The sequence below is a fragment of the Sphaeramia orbicularis genome, chromosome 21 (genome assembly GCF_902148855.1).
Source record: "Sphaeramia orbicularis chromosome 21, fSphaOr1.1, whole genome shotgun sequence".
Taxonomy (NCBI): domain Eukaryota; kingdom Metazoa; phylum Chordata; class Actinopteri; order Kurtiformes; family Apogonidae; genus Sphaeramia; species Sphaeramia orbicularis.
This window is the reverse complement of record NC_043977.1, coordinates 11,301,872-11,319,307: the sequence shown is the minus strand read 5'-3', so window position 1 is coordinate 11,319,307 and position 17,436 is coordinate 11,301,872. Positions and strand designations below refer to the sequence as shown.

The 17,436-nt window shown below is 42.3% G+C and overlaps 1 protein-coding gene across 1 annotated transcript in view; it reads left to right on the top strand.

Moving 5' to 3' along the window:
* The window catches only part of LOC115412832 (titin-like), a 59,486-nt gene that overhangs the window by 11,105 nt on the left and 30,945 nt on the right, over nt 1-17,436 (top strand). The window contains 19 exon segments of the mRNA XM_030125489.1: nt 1,963-2,013; nt 2,099-2,304; nt 2,850-2,934; nt 4,953-5,108; nt 6,099-6,209; nt 8,265-8,486; nt 9,168-9,227; nt 10,224-10,482; nt 10,667-10,724; nt 10,845-11,033; nt 11,120-11,262; nt 11,426-11,556; nt 13,212-13,439; nt 13,544-13,785; nt 13,865-14,097; nt 14,300-14,464; nt 14,559-14,727; nt 15,307-16,997; nt 17,081-17,362. Of these exon segments, the coding sequence (XP_029981349.1) occupies nt 1,963-2,013; nt 2,099-2,304; nt 2,850-2,934; nt 4,953-5,108; nt 6,099-6,209; nt 8,265-8,486; nt 9,168-9,227; nt 10,224-10,482; nt 10,667-10,724; nt 10,845-11,033; nt 11,120-11,262; nt 11,426-11,556; nt 13,212-13,439; nt 13,544-13,785; nt 13,865-14,097; nt 14,300-14,464; nt 14,559-14,727; nt 15,307-16,997; nt 17,081-17,362 (4,681 nt within the window).

The window sequence follows — 17,436 nt, the reverse complement described above, 5'->3', positions numbered from 1 at the left end:
GTCAATGTCATAAACAGTAACAATAACACTTGGACCATGGTCAGTGTTGTCCGATGAATGTTGAAGGTGTATTGACTTAGAAACATAATGGCTCAGTCTGTTCAAGTAGAACTGAACTGGAGCCTTGTCTCAGGGTCTGGACAGACTCTGACAGCTGGACACTAGTGTTCGATATCTGAGGACGGATGTCAATGCAGGTCTGCACACGACTTCTGACCTTAACAACTCAGTGACACAACTGTTTTGTTATTCTTATTCATGGTATTAATGAGAGTCAGATAAGTCAGTGTGTTAAATCAGTGGCATGACGTTTTGACATGACGTCCTGTAAATTCAGATATTTTCATGACTCGACGTTGCCCTCTGTTGGCGTCGCTTCAGTTTAGTTTGACTTCATGGTTGTAGTTTAAAGGTGCAGGAGACTTTTGTGACCAGTTTTTCATCAAATCTGTAAAACCTCAGTCATATCCTAAGTATCACGAATCTGTAAGTCTTTCTGTGATTACTCACCTGAATCTCTTGCATTAAGGTGACCAATTTCGACGTGCCATCCACCATAAACAAACCTGCGTGTTTACAAACAGAGTCAGGAGGTAACTGGGGCATCTTCGGAATTTTGTCGCTACATGCATTGTGGGAAGTGAAGGCATATGATATTATATGGAGGAAACACAACGCTGAAATGGCTGGAGGAATATGCATAGAAGGAAGGGAGCTCCTGCTGTTTTTGCGTCGTCTGTAGCAGCTACTGCTGTCAGACAGCGGCGTGAACTGGCGTTTCCTACAATGCATGTCATGACAAAATTCTGAAGATGCCCGAGTTACCTACTGGCTCTGAATGTAAACGCACAGTTTGTTTATAGTGGATGGCACATCGAAATTGTTCACCGTAATGCAAAAGATTCAGGTGAGTAATCACAGAAAGACTTCCAGATTCGTCATACTTAGGATATGACTGAGGTTTTACAGATTTGATGAAAAATTGGTCACGAAAGTCTCCAGCACGTTTAAGTTCTTGGTGTGGACTGACCTTAAAGCTGCCTATGACTTTCCCCACCAATTTTTCATCAAATCTGCAAAACCCGAGTCATAGCCTAAGTGTCAGGAATCCTAAGTCTTTCCATGATTATGCACCTGAATCTCTTCCCTTACGGTGCACAATTTCTAAGTGTATTCTACCATAAACACTCCATGTGTTTACAAACAGAGCCGGTAGGTCACTCACTCAATTTGTCGCAAAGTGCACTGTGAGAAGCGGAACTCCACGCAGCTGCAGTAGCAGCAACAACAAACATGTTAACCAAGCGAAAGCAGGTGCGTGGAACTCCGCTTCCCACAATGCATGTCGCGACAAATTTCCAAAAAGGCCCGAGTGACCTACTGGCTGTGTTTGTAAACAAATGGATTGTTTATGGTGGAGTACACTTCAAAATTGTTCATCGTGAGAGAAGAGATTCAGGTGTGTAATCACGGAAAGACATGGATTTGTGATACTTACGCAATGACTCAGGTTTTACAGATTTGATAAAAAATTGGTGACAATAGTCATACACAGCTTTAAGTTCACTCAGTGTTTATTTGTACTGATTGAGGGTGGGGTCCTTAAATACACTTCCTGGTTAGAGTCAGTATAGATAAAAACATATGGAGAAAAAAACACTTAAAATGAGCATCAATTTAAGAAACATTTATGACAAACATTAAATATATTCTGAGAGAAGTCATTTACTCATTTACTTTAACTTTATAACCTCGTAACATATTTAAAATTTTCATAGATTTGTCAACAGCAGGAGAGGTTTAGTCATTTTTTGTGTCTTTGTTTTTGTGATGGTCCTGATGTAATCTGTTTCAGAAACTGCTCTTCAGTACATCCACCAATAGATGATGTTTTAGTTTCAGTGATTTCTGCTGCCTTCGAGGTCTGTCATTAAATAAATGGTGTTGTTTTCAGGTGTGGAGCCCATACCTGCCAAGAAAACAAAGACTATCCGACAGACCAAAGTGGAGAAGGTACAAACATTGCACATTCACACCTTCATGTCTTAAACTCTCTAATGTGGCTTCACCTGAATCGACGTTTGTTCGTCTTCTTCAGAAGATGGAAGCCACTTTTCATATGGAGATGCAGGTGGCAGGAGTGGAGGCTTCCCATCTTTTGGCTCATAAGACTCCGCCCAGAGTTCCTCCCAAACCCACGTCCAAATCCCCAACTCAGTCTTCTCTAGCCGTCAAAGTCAGCGGACCGCGGCAGCAGTCACCGTCACCGGTCCGACATGTGAAAGCGCCCACGCCTACATCCAGGTGCGGATCCGCGTCCATTTTTGTTCATTCCATTCACACTGACACACCGGTTCAACTTCACCAACACCACTTCAGCTTCATTAACACCACTTCGGCATCAGCTTTACACACACACCACATCAGCTTCAGCTTTACCAACACCACTTAAAGCTTCGTATGACTTTCGTCACCAATTTTTCATCAAATCATGAATCCATAAGTCTTTCCGTGATTACGCACCTGAATCTCTTTCCTCACGGTGAACAATTTCAAAATGTACGCCACCATAAACAATCTATTTGTTTACAAACAGGGCCAATAGGTCACCCGGTATTTTCGGAAAATTGTCAAAACGTGCATTATGGGACGCGGAGGGAGGGAGGGAGGGAAGAGATTCAGGTGCATAATCATGGAAAGACTTATGGATTTGTGATACTTAGGCTATGACTCGGGTTTTACAGGTTTGATGAAAAATTGGTGACGAAATTCATACGCAGCTTTAAGCTTCACCAACACACCACGTCAGTTTCAGTTTCTGCTCCTGACATTGGTTCTGTTGTTTTCAGGCCAAGCGCTGCCGGTGCCGATGTCCCACCGCCGTGGAAACGGGGTGATGTACCCAGTCCTGTGGAGGTCAGCGGGGTCAGAGAGGTGAGTCTTGGGTCAGGGATGGTGGAGGGGGGTCCTCTAGTGGTCAGAGTCCACAGAGCAGTTTGACAGAACAGCAGCACGGACGCTTTAATCAGGACCAAACTGATGTAGGTTCATGTGTTCAACACTAGAAACACTAGAGGTCATTATGTCACCATCTAAAACAAATGCAGCTCTTTTTCTTAAAGTTTCAGACTCAAGGGATTATTATTGTTCTCAGTGTTCTACTAGATCATCCTGTAAATGTCGTCCTCATCGTCCACATACTGCTCTGGGTTTGGACATGTCTTGTCTGTGTCTCTGTATCTATCTGTGTTTTTTTACATGTTATGAACTAACATTCAGCAGCATCACTCTGATGAGGATACGTGTAGGCACGTTGCCATGGGAACAGACGGGGCTCAGGCCTGGGTGCAGGCACCAGGATGAGAACCCAGGACGAGAACCCAGGACGAGAACCCGGGATGAGAACATAACAGTCATTACAGAGGTTCTGTCATGACAGCTAACCTGAGTCATCAGTTCTTTTGTGTGCGGTTTATCTCAGTCTCCATCCAACGTGGTTTTTACTGGTTCAAATGCTGGATTGTTCTCTAATAATGAGGTTAAACTGACCTGAGCTCCTTTATGTTCATGTGTTTGACTTGAGTAGTATGGAGCTGAATCTTATAAATGTTATTTTAATTGTGATGCTGATGTTTGTGATTCTGCTGTGAGTGGAAAATGGAAGTGAATGTGTGACGCTAACAGAACTGAGCAGCAGTGTTTAGTTAGAACAAACACTTAGTCTCCAGTTGACTGTGGTGAAGCAAAAATTTCAAATTGAAACTAAATAGAAATGTCCATGTTTCCCGAAGTGAAAAACAAAACTAAAAACATACGTAAGAGGCTCTAAAACAGAGCCCTGAGGGACTCCGATCTAGATTGACTGGATGGAGATGTTAGTACTGACCCTGATTCTGAACCTTATTTAGGCCAAAACCATGAATTGGGTCAGTTTGGTGTTTTAACCTTCAGAGAAGAACTTTCATCTTTTTTCATTTTCATGTCAACATGTTGTTTTCCTTCCATTCGACCAATCACGTCTTCAGAAAACTCCCAATTAAATCCCTCTGGTTTTATCATCAGCTTCAAACTGTTGAAATGGAGTCAGAATCATGTGGGTCCGAACCCGACCAGAACCACCATGACCAGGATGAAAGCGGGGACTCCAGCCCAGAACCCCCAGACACTGACACCACTTTAGGTCCAAATATGTTGAACCTCGGTTCCACTGCAGAATGTCTGATGTTTCACAGCACAGATGTCTCCCCTGGTTTCCATGACAACCAGTTGTATCGTCATGGTGACCGTCAGTCTGAGGTAGAGCTTTGTCACTTTGAGTGAATTTGCACCTTGTTTTCTTCACCAGGATGTGGTTCTTGTCACTTTTCTTCAACTTTACACTTTGCTCTTTTTTACCGTTGCTCTTTTTTCGCTGCTTTAGTGTTTGAACATTTTCATCCTGATGATGCTTTTATTTTCAGCACAAAATGGTTTGAGATTCAGGAAAGAGAAACAGACCTGGGACCTATTTATTTTTTTTTTTTTACAGATTTTCATTTGTTCATTATTTATCTGTATCTTTAATGTTCAAAGAAAATGGTTCACAACTATCTGTGGACCAAGTACGGAATCACAGGAGGGTCAAAATAAAAAAAGTCAATACAAAATGTGTAAAAAATAAATATAAATAACAAAACAGAAGAGAAGTATTTTTAAAAATTTTAATTAACTTTCACATTTGTGCATAACATGTAATTTTTATTACTTAGTTTAAGGCCCAGGCTGTCAAACACTAATGTAAATGTCTTTATTATGGAGTTATGACACATAATTGAACTGATAAGTGTCATACATTTTGGCAGATTTTTTTGTGTATTCTTGACCCTGTTGTCGTTCCGTTTGATAAAAGTCCTACAGGTTTCCTGTTTTGTTGGTTTTGTCGGTGTTTTATCTGCTGCTCGTTGTGTCTCCAGGCCGGGGGAGGCGTGGTTAAAGCCGAGGCGGTGGCCACGGTGGTGGCTGCCGTTGACCTGGCACGGGTCCGAGGGCCAGTGGTGCATGTTGAAGGGGGCGGAGCCAAAGAGCAGGAGGTGGAGTTAAGGTCATTTGGAGGCGGGTCGCAGGCTGGAGTACAGATCATAACCACTGCTCAGGAGTTGAAAACCAGTGAAACCAGTGAAACCAGTGAAAGGCTTCTGCAGATGAACAGACAGGTCAGACAGGACCAACAGCAAATGCATCAAAACAATCAAAGATAATCAAAAACCATTTAAACCAGGATATTCAGTCAACAGACGGGGCTGGGTATCCATGGAAACCGGATCCATTCATTCACTTCCACATTACAGTCACATATTTATTAGAAAAACTGTCATATTTACAAACATAAAAGTTAAAGATTCACAGGACAAAATAAAACTTATACCAGTGATGTTGAAGTCATGTTAGTTCAGGTTCTACATTGAGACCAGTATGATCTAAAGTGAATCAGACCATCAAAATATTAACAGGGAAAAAGAACAATTACATTTTGTAAATGTTTAAATACTATCCTTAAAAAATGTGAATAATATAGAGGACCTGAAATTCAATAAGAAAAATTGCAGAAGTGCAACTTTTAACCATATTCTGCCTCAGTTTATCATTTCCACATGTACATTATATTTTACAGATCACAGTGCATCTACAAATATACAAAACAGGCAGAAAATTGGTACAGTTACACTGATGAATATTAAGACATTTCATATGGTTCATATTTGTTCAGATTATTCACATTTTGAGAATCAGAATGAGAGATTAGAAAAACTGAGTGTATTTTCTAATCTAAAAGGTTTTTAAACTTTGACTTTACAGTTTATCTTGTTAGTTTCATTGACCCTCCATCCATGACTGACATGAATTTGACCTGAATTGGACAAAACTTCCAAATAGAACTGAAACCAATTTCCTCACTTTGAAGTGGGTTCTCATTTGTTTACGGTGTTTGGGTTCCAGCCCCGTCATTGAAGAACCTCAGAGGACAGACCTTGATAACCTGATTCTTAGACACTGAAATGACTTTGGCTTTTTTTGTGCGATGGTTGTAACACTGCTGTGGTCTGTGTCGGTCACTTCAGATCCACATTCAGAAAACCTCCTCCCATGTGGACTCTGGTCCTGGTCCATCTCCACTTCCACAGTTTACAGTTTCTAAAGTTTCTATCCCAAAGCCTGATTCTGGTGGCGAGGTAAGAAGAGGCAGAGAATAACCAGAATAACCTGTGGAACGTAGACTAGAAACCATCCCATAATGTCATCAGCCCATAATTAACCATTTGTTCCCACATCCATTAATCAGGCTTCATTTTACCAGAACGAGCATCAAGTACAATTCATCTTGTTGTTGAATTCATCTGTTTAAGGAATTAATCTGATTAAAGAATTCATCTGATTAATGAATTCATCTGTTTAATGAATTCATATGATTAATGAATTATATGATTCATGAATTCATCTGATTAATGAATTCATCTGTTTAAGGAATTCAAATGATTAATGAATTCATCTGTTTAATGAATTCATATGATTTAATAAATTCATTTGATTAACAAATTCATATGATTAATGAATTCAACTGTTTAAGGAATTCAAATGATTAATGGATTCATCTAATTAATGACTTCAGCTGTTTAAAGAATTCAGCTGTTTAACGAATTCATATGATTAACAAATTCATGTGTTTAACAAATTCATCTGTTTAATGAGTTCATCTTAATGATTTCTAATGATTAATGAATTAATGTGTTTAATGAATTAATCTGATGAAGGAAATCATCTGATTAATAAATTCATCGGTTTAATTAATTCATCTTATTAACAAATCATCTGATTAATGAATTCATCTGTTTAATGAACTTATCTGTTTAATGAAGGCATCATATATTTTTTTTTAATCTATGAGAAAATCAAGTTTTAGTTTTGCAGTTTTACTCGCTGTCATCCTTTCACCACCTGAACAGGACAGATTATTCAAGACTTTCATAAAAAAAAAAAAAAAAAAAAATCTTGTGTGAGATCTTCTTTTTCTCCCCTTAAAACTCAGAGATTGAGTTTTTTCATTTAAATGGTCATGTCTTTATTATTTCATGTTTTTCATGTAAGTTTATGATTGTAATATTAAATTTAAGTGTCATAAATGTATGGCTGAAGTTTCCCTTTCACTTCAGTTTTTGTTCTGTATAGTTTCTGGTTCATACCTGGTTGTTTTTGGTTTGTGTATTAAACTGACTGGATGAGATTCAGAGCATCAGCTTTAACAGGAGGAATCTCCTCCTAAAACAGGGATGTCAAACTCATTTACCTTCAGGTTCCACATTCAGACCAATTTGATCTCAAGTCATATCAAAACAGAATAACATATAGATAATGATAGTGTATCTCTGTTTTAGGACAAAAAAATAATATTACATTATGAAAATATTTACATTTACAAACTATCCAAAGATGTGAATAACCTGGAAAAAAAACAAATATATTTAAAAAAATAAGTGCAATTTTATCAATATTCTGCCTCAGTTTATCATTTATACACAAAAAATTTAATAACAGGCAGAATATTGGTCAAATTACACTGAATTTTCTTTAGGCATTTCATTTTCGTATTTGTTCAAGTTATTCACATTTTATTGTGAAAGGATAGTTTGTTAATGTAAATATTTTCATAATTTATTTTTTGCACTAAAACAAAGAGAACTAGAAAAGTACTCGGAGAGCAAAGACCTCCGCCAAGCCCCCCGCGCCAATCACCACCAAAATGTAATCATTTGTTCCTTGTGCCAGTATCAACATTTCCTGAAATTTTCATCCAAATCCATCCATAATTTTTTGAGTTATTTTGCACACAGACAGACAGACAGACAAACAAACAAACCAATGCCAGCAAAAACATAACCTCCTTGGCGGAGGTAATAATTTGGAGTTGTCATTATTTATGGGTAGAGTGTTATATAGTTTTTTTTTCACATTAAACCAAGAAGAAAATGTGGAGTTATTCATTATAGGTTATTATGTTATTATTTTACTTTGGATCATATTCGTCTGCATGCAGAACCTGAACTAAAACCAGTTTTAGTTCGACACCATTGGCTGTTAATATCTTGAGTGGCTGGTTTTGGCCCGCGGGCCACATGTTTGACACCCCTGGGTCCTGAAGCATCCTGAAGTGTCTTCCACTTGATGCTTGGTCCTGGTTGTGTCTGTAATTTGAATTCCGCTGATCCTCATCCTCTCCGGGTTAAATACAGGTTTCCATTGCCGGCTCGGCGTTCGCCACTCTGCATAAAGAGTTATCGTCCTCCGCCGCTGCCGCTCGGATGATCATCAAACCCGTCAAGTCTCCGAGTCCGGCTCGTTCGGCGGCGGAGGTGCGACGGACCCCGGAGCCGGTGCTGCCACCGTTCAGAGACTCTGTGGACAAATATCAGAGTCCATATAAGTTACAGATGGGCTGGGGAGTCCAGGTCCAGGTTTGTAACATAGACTAGTGGGTCTGGTTCTGCAGGGGGCAAGAAAACCTGATGAGAAGACCAGGATCCTTGTTCTAGATATGTCCGCCGTCCCTGAAAATGTCCAGTAGAAGACACTTCAAAAACCCCTACAAGTATGAGAAGTGACTCAGCTTCTCACTGCGTCTCTTACATTTCTTCTGTCTTTTTAATCTCATTATGTCTTTTATGTCTTTTTGTCTTTTACGTGGTCTTTGTTTCATCGTTTGAATCTCCTCATGTTATGTCTTTGATGTGTTTGTTGTCTTTTTGTGCCTTGTTACATTGTTTTGGTCTCGCTGTGTCTTTTCTATTGTTTTTGTTGTTACATCTACTTGAAAACTTTGTTGAGGTACACCAATGAAATATTTGTACCTCTGCCAAAATTCCCCAAAGCTGCAGCGCCGTTATCAGGACAAACAGCTGCTGAAGGTACTTCAGGTTTTCTTGGTCTCTGTGTAAATCCAGGGTTAGTGTGAGTCTAATCCACCTAATCCACCTTTCTGTGATGCCACTGACCTCATCATCCTCACCTCTGGAACACCTCAGCCTCCATCTGTCGTCTTCAACGCAGTCTGTCTCTGTGTCCTCCCCATGTTTGGGATTTTATCAATGATGTGTGAGTGTACTGTGAAATAGTAATGAATCCAACCTGATCCACAGGGGCTGGAAGCAGCTGCTGTTGCCAGTGGAGACGGCGTGGTCCCGCCCACTCTGCTGTCGGTAAGTATCTAAAATAGATGTAGAGTCAATATGATTCTAAGGGTGTCTTTGGTGTCCTCCAGCAGAATCCAGCTGTCACTACGAACATATTTTATTGTGAGTGGGCAAACATTTACATTTGATTTTATTATTTTATCCATTTTTCTTTGAAAATATCTGATTTGTTCATGTCCCTCACACTGTCCTTCTAGCTTTAGTGAGTTTGATAAATTTTTAAATGTAAATAAATGAAAATACTTTTTAGATGTTGTCATTATACTCAACAAGTTTTTCCATAAAACAAGTCATTTTGATCATTTATATTTTATTTTCAGAATCATTTAACATTCTACACATGTCCTTGAAATTGCTGTCCACCCTGTTACTTTGGGGGAACCGCCCCTTTAATAATCTGGTTGATGACATCACTGATGAAATCATCATTTTGAGTGTCTTCATTGGAGGTGGAAACATAGTCTACAAGAGCATTTAGTATTGACATTTACATTTCAACATTTTCATCATTTTTTGTGTGTACTGTAGTTGAGGTCTGAGCATGTCCACCCTATTACCACAAAATATGGTTTAATATAAAACTTTTTATAAATTCTAAATATATTTGTTAAACATTACACAGTCCTCTTCAAAAATGGCCTGCTTTACCAACTCAAGGTCCAACATGTGGTCATTAAATGCTAACTTTACCCAAAACTGTCCACCCTGTCGTTTATTCTTTTACATATTTGTCAGTAAGAGAGTGGACATATTTGTTTCATATTTTGAGGCATGCTTTTATTTTGTCTGTTTGCAAAAAAAATTATTAAAGTTGTGGGCTCTTAACCAACATGCATTTCTACCAGCCTACAGTCGACTGAACACATTGAACATAAAGTTAAGTGGAAGATCTTTTGGACATTTTGAGTCTGAAAGGTACCACATAGTGATATCGACCCTGTTATGTGTCCATTGTAACCATGTATGTAGACCAGACATGAAGTTTTTTGTCTGTATGTTCAGGGTTTGAAGAACACTAATGTGACCGAGGGTGACTCCGTGACCTTGGAGTGCCAGATCAGCGCTCATCCCGCCCCCGTCATCATGTGGTTCAGAGAGGACTACAAGATCGAGAGCTCCATCGACTTCCAGATCATCTATGAGAGTGGATTTGCCCGCCTGGTGATCCGCGAGGCATTTGCTGAAGACAGCGGACGCTTCACCTGCACAGCCACTAATGAAGCTGGAACCATCAGCACCTCCTGTTTCCTGCTGGTTCAGGGTAAGTACTAACATCTCTATCCAGTCAATTTAGATTTGAGTCCCTCAGGACTCTGTTTTGGAGCTTCTCATGTTTTTAATTTTGTTTTTCACTTTGAGACACATGGACATTTTTATTTAGTTTCAATTTGACCTTTTTGCTCCACCACATTCAATTCAAGGCTAAGTTTTTGTTCTTCCTCCAGTGTCTGAGGACATCGAGAGCAGAGAGGAGGCCATTCCTGAACAAACTGAAACTGCTCCGTGAGTATTTAAGTTTCAGAATATGTGAGACATTGATGTAACTCGGGCAAATACAGCGTGGAGACCACAAGAGACATCATTCTGCAGTGACTCCTCACAATTAGACTTTTGGTTTTCCAGAGTGCCTGAAGAAGAGACTTTGAGTGAGGCTGACATGGCTGCCGCTGCCGCCCCCTTCTTCATCAAGACACCGAGCGTCCAGAAGCTGGTGGAAGGAGGAAGTGTAGTGTTTGACTGTCAGGTTGGAGGAAGCCCCAAACCTCACATCATCTGGAAGAAGGGCGGAGTACCGCTCACCACCGGATACAGGTATACCTCACCTGAACCACCGAATCCTGCAGATCTAGCCTGTGCTCAGGTTTTATCATAACTGACTCTCCGCTTGCCCCCTTCAGATATAAAGTGGCCTATAAGAAGGAGACTGGAGAGGCCAAGCTGGAGATCTCCATGACCTTCGCTGACGATGCTGGAGAATACTCTGTGTTTGCTAAAAACCAGCTGGGAGAGGTGTCAGCTTCCACCAGCCTCTTGGAGGAAGGTAAGAAAAATCAGGATACAGGAACCAAGAAAACTTTGACAGCTTTTCTCTGTGATCCCTTTACTGTCTGTGTCACCTGATCACATCTTTTACACAGTTCTCCTCTTTTTTCACACCTAATGAAGGAGACTGAACTGTTTGGTCTTGTGGTTTTCTCAAACAGAGGAATATGACGCCTACATGAAGAAACAGGAAGCTGCCTTAAAGCCAGAAGTGACCCCTGGTGTTCAGGAGCCCACAGTGGGAGATGTCGTCCCACCGGTGGATCCGGCCACCACTGTTATCTCTGGGCAGGTAAAGAATGTCATCTGCTGAAAATATGTTTATGTTTATGTTTATGTCTACGCATTTGGCAGACGCTTTTTTCCAAAGCAACTTACAGGGGAAAACCAATTAAATCACTCAATCAATCAAATTTTATTTATATAGCGCCAGATCACAAAAAAAGTTATCTCTTGACATTTTATATATAGAGTTGGTCAAAACCAGACTCTAAGTCAATTTACAGAAACCCAACAGAATCCTCCAGGAGCAAACACTTGTGACTGGTGACAGTGGCGAGGAAAAACTTCCCTTTAACAGGCAGAAACCTGGAGCAGACCCAGACTCCTGGAGGATGGCCGTCTGCCTTGACCAGTTGGGGTTAAAGAGAGAGGGTAGAGAAGGGGAAAAAGAGAGAGCGATAGAGATAGAGACTGGGGGAGAGGGGGAGAAGGGGGGAGTAGGGGGAGACACATGGAGGCGGTTGAGGATGAGTGAGTGGTGATGATGAGGGCAGGGAAGAGGCCGGACCACCGCAGCAGGTCCACAGATAATCCTGGAAGAATCTGTGGTTATCCTGGGAAAAACCTTATTAGAATATTTAAAATGGAATGTTTGAAAGTGCTAGGATAGGAGGTGCTCTCGGAAGAGCTGGGTCTTCAGGAGCTTCTTGAAGATAGGCAGGGATGCCTCTGTTCTTGTAACACTTGGTAGAGCGTTCCACCAACGTGGAACGACCCATGAAAAGAGCCTGGATTGTCTTGTACAAGGTCTGGGGACCACCAGACTACGTTACCCAGACGAACGGAGTGGTCGTGGGGCGACATAAGATAAAATAGATTCTGAAATGTAGAAAGACACATTTGGAACCTGAGGTTCTGGTCAGATAGTGTCTTTTGTTTTACCATGAAGTAGGAAAGAAAAGACCTTGTAATGCTGAGTCAATTCTCCCAAATCCTACTATTTCCTCCTTATCTCCTGCAGGGCTTTAAAAATGTCACTTGTTTCCTTTCCTGCTCTGGGTCTACCCAATCAGCATCGATTAATTGTTTAAGCTCCACCCAGGAGTTTTTAGGGCAGTTTGGAGTACCTAGCAGGGACTTGGTTAGACCCTGTAAAGGTTCCTGTAATTTTAGCCATGGGGGTGGTTCCTGCAGTGGGGACATACCCATTAAACATTGGGTGCGAGATGTTTTCCTTGAGCATTTTTTACTATATTGCTTAAAATCCCCTTCACACGGGGTCAGGGTCGGAGCCGTAGCCGGGGGCCGTAGATGGGGTCGAAGCCTGAGCCGCAGTCGTACGGGGCCGGGGCCAGCGAATTGTTGCTGTGCAGCGCTAGTGAACCCTCAGGAACGAGCATTGCGTGTGCCAGTGCCCTGGAGGCGTGGCTTCAGGGAGATGTTTGAAGAAAGGGGTTTGGACTTTTGAATTGAGTATTTTCAAAATGTAGCTTGCTCGAACCGTTTTTCTAAGATCTTGTACCCCACCTTTAACTGTAAAGGTTCCTGTAATTTGAGCCATCGGGGCGGTTCCTGCAGAGGAGACATGCCCTAACTACCCTGAAGTTCCTGTCGTGGAAACGTACCTTAAATGAAGGGAGACCTGAATTGTTGTCACTCTGCTGTTGTTGTGTGTAATAATAATGAACTCTGCATGTTTTAACAGTTATTATGTATTTTCTGCAGGAGTTCCACCTTTCTGCCATTGAGCTGAGGGTCATCCAGGAGATTGAGCTCCGCATCATGAAGACAACTTACAGAGAGTTAGTAACACAGGACAGTGAGCTGATGGTGACCACCACTGAGGCTGAAGCTGTGCAGTCATCATTTGAAACTCCAGTGAAAAACTACAGAATCAGAGAAGGAATGGGTGTCACCTTCCACTGCAAGATGGCCGGCACGCCCCTCCCCAAGGTAATTACTATTTACAGATTTTAAATATATTTGATAAGTGATGATGGAGTCGTAGAAAAGCATATTTACGTCAAAGTCGTTTCACTGTGGCTTTGTGCTTTCAGATTGCTTGGTACAAAGATGGACAGCGTATCAGAGCTGGAGATCGCTACCAGATGGAGGTTCTTCAGGACGGTCGTGCCAGCCTTCGCCTGCCCGCTCTTCGCCCGGAGGATGAGGGTATCTACAGTGCCTTTGCCTCCAACATGAAGGGAAATGCCATCTGCTCCGGAAAACTGTACGTGGAACCGTCTGGAGCTGTGACACCTCAGAGATATACACCACAGCCTGCAGTGCAGAGGATCAGGTGAGCTTTATGTCCTTAAACAGATCAGGACGACAGGTAACTACCATGAGCACCTGGATGATGACATCTTCTGTCTTAGGTCCACATCCCCTCGCTCCCTGAGCCGATCACCTGGTCGTTCTCCGAGCCGTTCACCTGGACGTTCTCCTGCTCGGCGTCTGGACGAGACAGACGAAGCTCAACTGGAAAGACTCTACAAACCTGTGTTCGTCATGAAACCTTCATCATGTAAATGCTCAGAGGGACAAACCGCCAGGTTTGACCTGAAGGTCGTCGGCAGACCAATGCCTGAAACATACTGGTTCCACAATGGTGAGTAGAAGATGTTCCTCTGATATATATAGGGAGGTAGATTTTCTTTGTACATGAATCTTTGTGCACAGACCAATGTTTTATTTTGTTTGTGACAGAATGAGCCGGTCAGATTCATATCATCCAACTGAACCACAGTTAGTTCATCTATATCTAAGGTTTTGGTCCATAATTATTAAGATATGTATTTGCACCCTCTCAGGACAACAAGTGGTTAGTGACTACACCCATAAGATTGTAGTTAAAGAGGATGGGACTCAATCACTGATCATCGCCCCAGCGATGCCTCATGACTCTGGAGAGTGGACTGTGGTTGCTCAGAACCGAGCCGGACGGGCATCATTGTCCGTCACTCTGACTGTTGATGGTAAGGCAAGAGAACACCGTAGAATATAAAAACTTTAAACACCAACACCTTGGACACGTTTGGACTTTGACAATTTATTCTCTTCCTATTTCAGCTAAAGAGACATTGGTTCGTCCTCAGTTCACAGAGAAGCTGAAGAACATCAGTGTTAAACAGGGCACGCTGGTGGAACTGGCTGTCAAAGCCATGGGAAACCCCCTGCCTGACATCGTCTGGTTGAAAAACAGCGATATCATCACACCGCACAAGCACCCAAATGTCAAGTAAGTTTAATTATCTTTATGAACAGTGTTAAGACTGAATGGCCTGTTATTAACTGAAATAACATTTGCAAATAACAGGAGAGCAAAATTAGTTGTCATGCTTGGGGGGGCCTTGAGCTCTTTTTATGGCGGTGTGTATTTTTCAGAAACCTGCCTTTGAAAAATGACTGTGTTTTATCCACCTTTGTCTTAAACCTGTTGCAAAATACAGATTCCTGCAGGTTAGCGGCAACAAAATCCCTTTTCCTAGAATAAGTGAAAAGCTCTTAGAAGTCTTTATCTTTACCATTTTCCTGAAGCTGCCTAATCACCACTGCGCATGTGCAACTGTCAGTTCAAGATAGTCACTCCTTAGATACTTGTATCATCAGCAATGGAAAAAAATATTGCGTTTAATTCTTTTTTAAGCTCTGGATTGATTACCCATCATGATGCATTTTACTTGCTTTCCTTGAGCCATGCAGACCAAAACAAATATCAGCTCAGACCTCAAAATGTAACTCTAGGAATAATATTGCATTGTTCTACTGTGGGAAAAATACAACAACAATTAAATGATGAATCTTTCATTTGTTTCAGGATTGAAGGAACCAGGGGAGAGGCCAAATTCCAGATTCCCTCAGCTGTTGGCTCTGACAGCGCCTGGTACACCGCCACCGCCATCAACAAGGCTGGGAGAGACACCACCCGCTGCAGAGTCAATGTGGAGGTGGAGTATGCTGAACCTGAACCAGAGAGGAAGCTCATTATCCCCAAAGGAACCTACAAAGCCAAGGAGATTGCCCCTCCAGAGGTGGAGCCTCTTCACCTGCGTTATGGACAGGATCAATGGGAGGAGGGCGACCTGTATGACAAAGAGAAGCAGCAGAAACCACAGTTCAAGAAGAAGCTCACCTCTGTCCGGATGAAGCGCTTTGGTCCTGCTCACTTTGAGTGCAGACTGACGCCCATTGGAGATCCCACCATGGTGGTGGAGTGGCTTCACGACGGCAAACCTTTGGCAGCTGCCAACAGGCTGCGGATGGTCAATGAGTTTGGATACTGCAGCCTTGACTACGAAGTTGCTTACGCCAGAGACAGTGGAGTCATCACCTGCAGAGCTAGCAACAAGTATGGAGTTGACCAGACCTCGGCTACTCTGATTGTTAAGGATGAGAAGGGTCTGGTGGAGGAAACTCAGCTTCCTGAAGGTAGGAAGGGAGCTCGGATTGATGAGATGGAACGTATGGCTCATGAAGGAGGACCTGCAGGAGTCACTGCTGAGGAACAGACTGAGAAAATGAAACCAGAAATTGTTCTTCTACCTGAACCAGTCAGGGTTATGGAGGGTGACACAGCTCGTTTCCGCTGCAGAGTGACTGGGTATCCAGCTCCCAAAGTTGACTGGTACCTAAATGGACAACTGATCCGCAAAAGTAAGAGATACCGACTCCGATATGACGGCATTTATTACTTGGAGATCACTGAAGTCAAATCCTATGACTCTGGAGACGTCAGAGTGGTGGCAGACAACAGCCTAGGTTCAGTTGAGCACACAGTGAAGCTGGAGATCCAACAGAAGGAAGACTTCAGGACTCATCTCCGCCGTGCTGAGGCCAAAGGAGCTGAAGCTGCACCTGAGCCAGGAAAAATGCCATTCGAGGTGGTGAAGGTGGAGCAACCTGCAGAGGATTCTCAACTGAAGCAGATGATCAAACTAAAGAAGACCCAGAGGGTCGTCCATGAGAAAGCCACAGAGGAGTCCGCAGAGCTGAGGAGCAAGTTCAAACGGAGGACTGAGGAGGGCTACTACGAGTCCATCACTGCCGTAGAACTCAAATCTCGCAAGAGGGATGACTCCTACGAAGATCTGCTGAAGAAGGCAAAGGAGGACCTGCTTCATCGTGCCAAAGAGAAGGAGGAGGCTGACAAGAAGGAGGAGGAGGAGCGTCGTAAACTTACCGCAAAAGCTGTCAAACCAGAGCGAATCAAGCTCTCACCCAGCATGGAGGCACCTAAGATCCTGGAGCGGATCACCAGTCAGACGGTCCCACAGGGTGATGAGGTCAAATTCAGAGTCCGCGTTGTGGGCAGACCAGACCCTGAGTGCCAATGGTTCAAGAACGGTGTCCAGCTGGAGAAGTCAGACCGGATTAACTGGTATTGGCCTGAGGATCATGTCTGTGAACTGGTGATCAGAGATGTCAGAGCAGAAGACTCTGCTAGTATCATGGTTAAAGCCATCAGCAAAGCTGGAGAGACATCCAGCCATGCCTTCCTCCTAGTGCAAGGTAACACTTAAACTTTGAATATTTAAATCTATGTGCAGACACTATACTATGTGTTTTTAAATGAAATGTTGATATTTTTACAGCCAAACAAGTCATCACCTTCACACAGCAGCTGACTGACGTCAATGCCAAAGAGAAGGATACCATGGCTACGTTTGAGTGTGAAACCAACGAGCCTTTTGTGAAAGTCAAATGGCTGAAAAATGATGAGGAGATTTTCTCTGGAGACAAATACAGGATGCACTCAGACAGGAAGGTCCACTTCCTGTCTGTGCTGATCATTGGCATGAAGGACGATGCAGATTTCACCTGTGTAGTCATAGATGATGACCATGTGAGGACGACAGCAAAGCTCAATGTTGAAGGTGCGTTTGCTGACGACATGCTGATATTCTCTGTCAAGTGTGATATTTGTAAAAGGTATTTTCTTTCTGTTGTA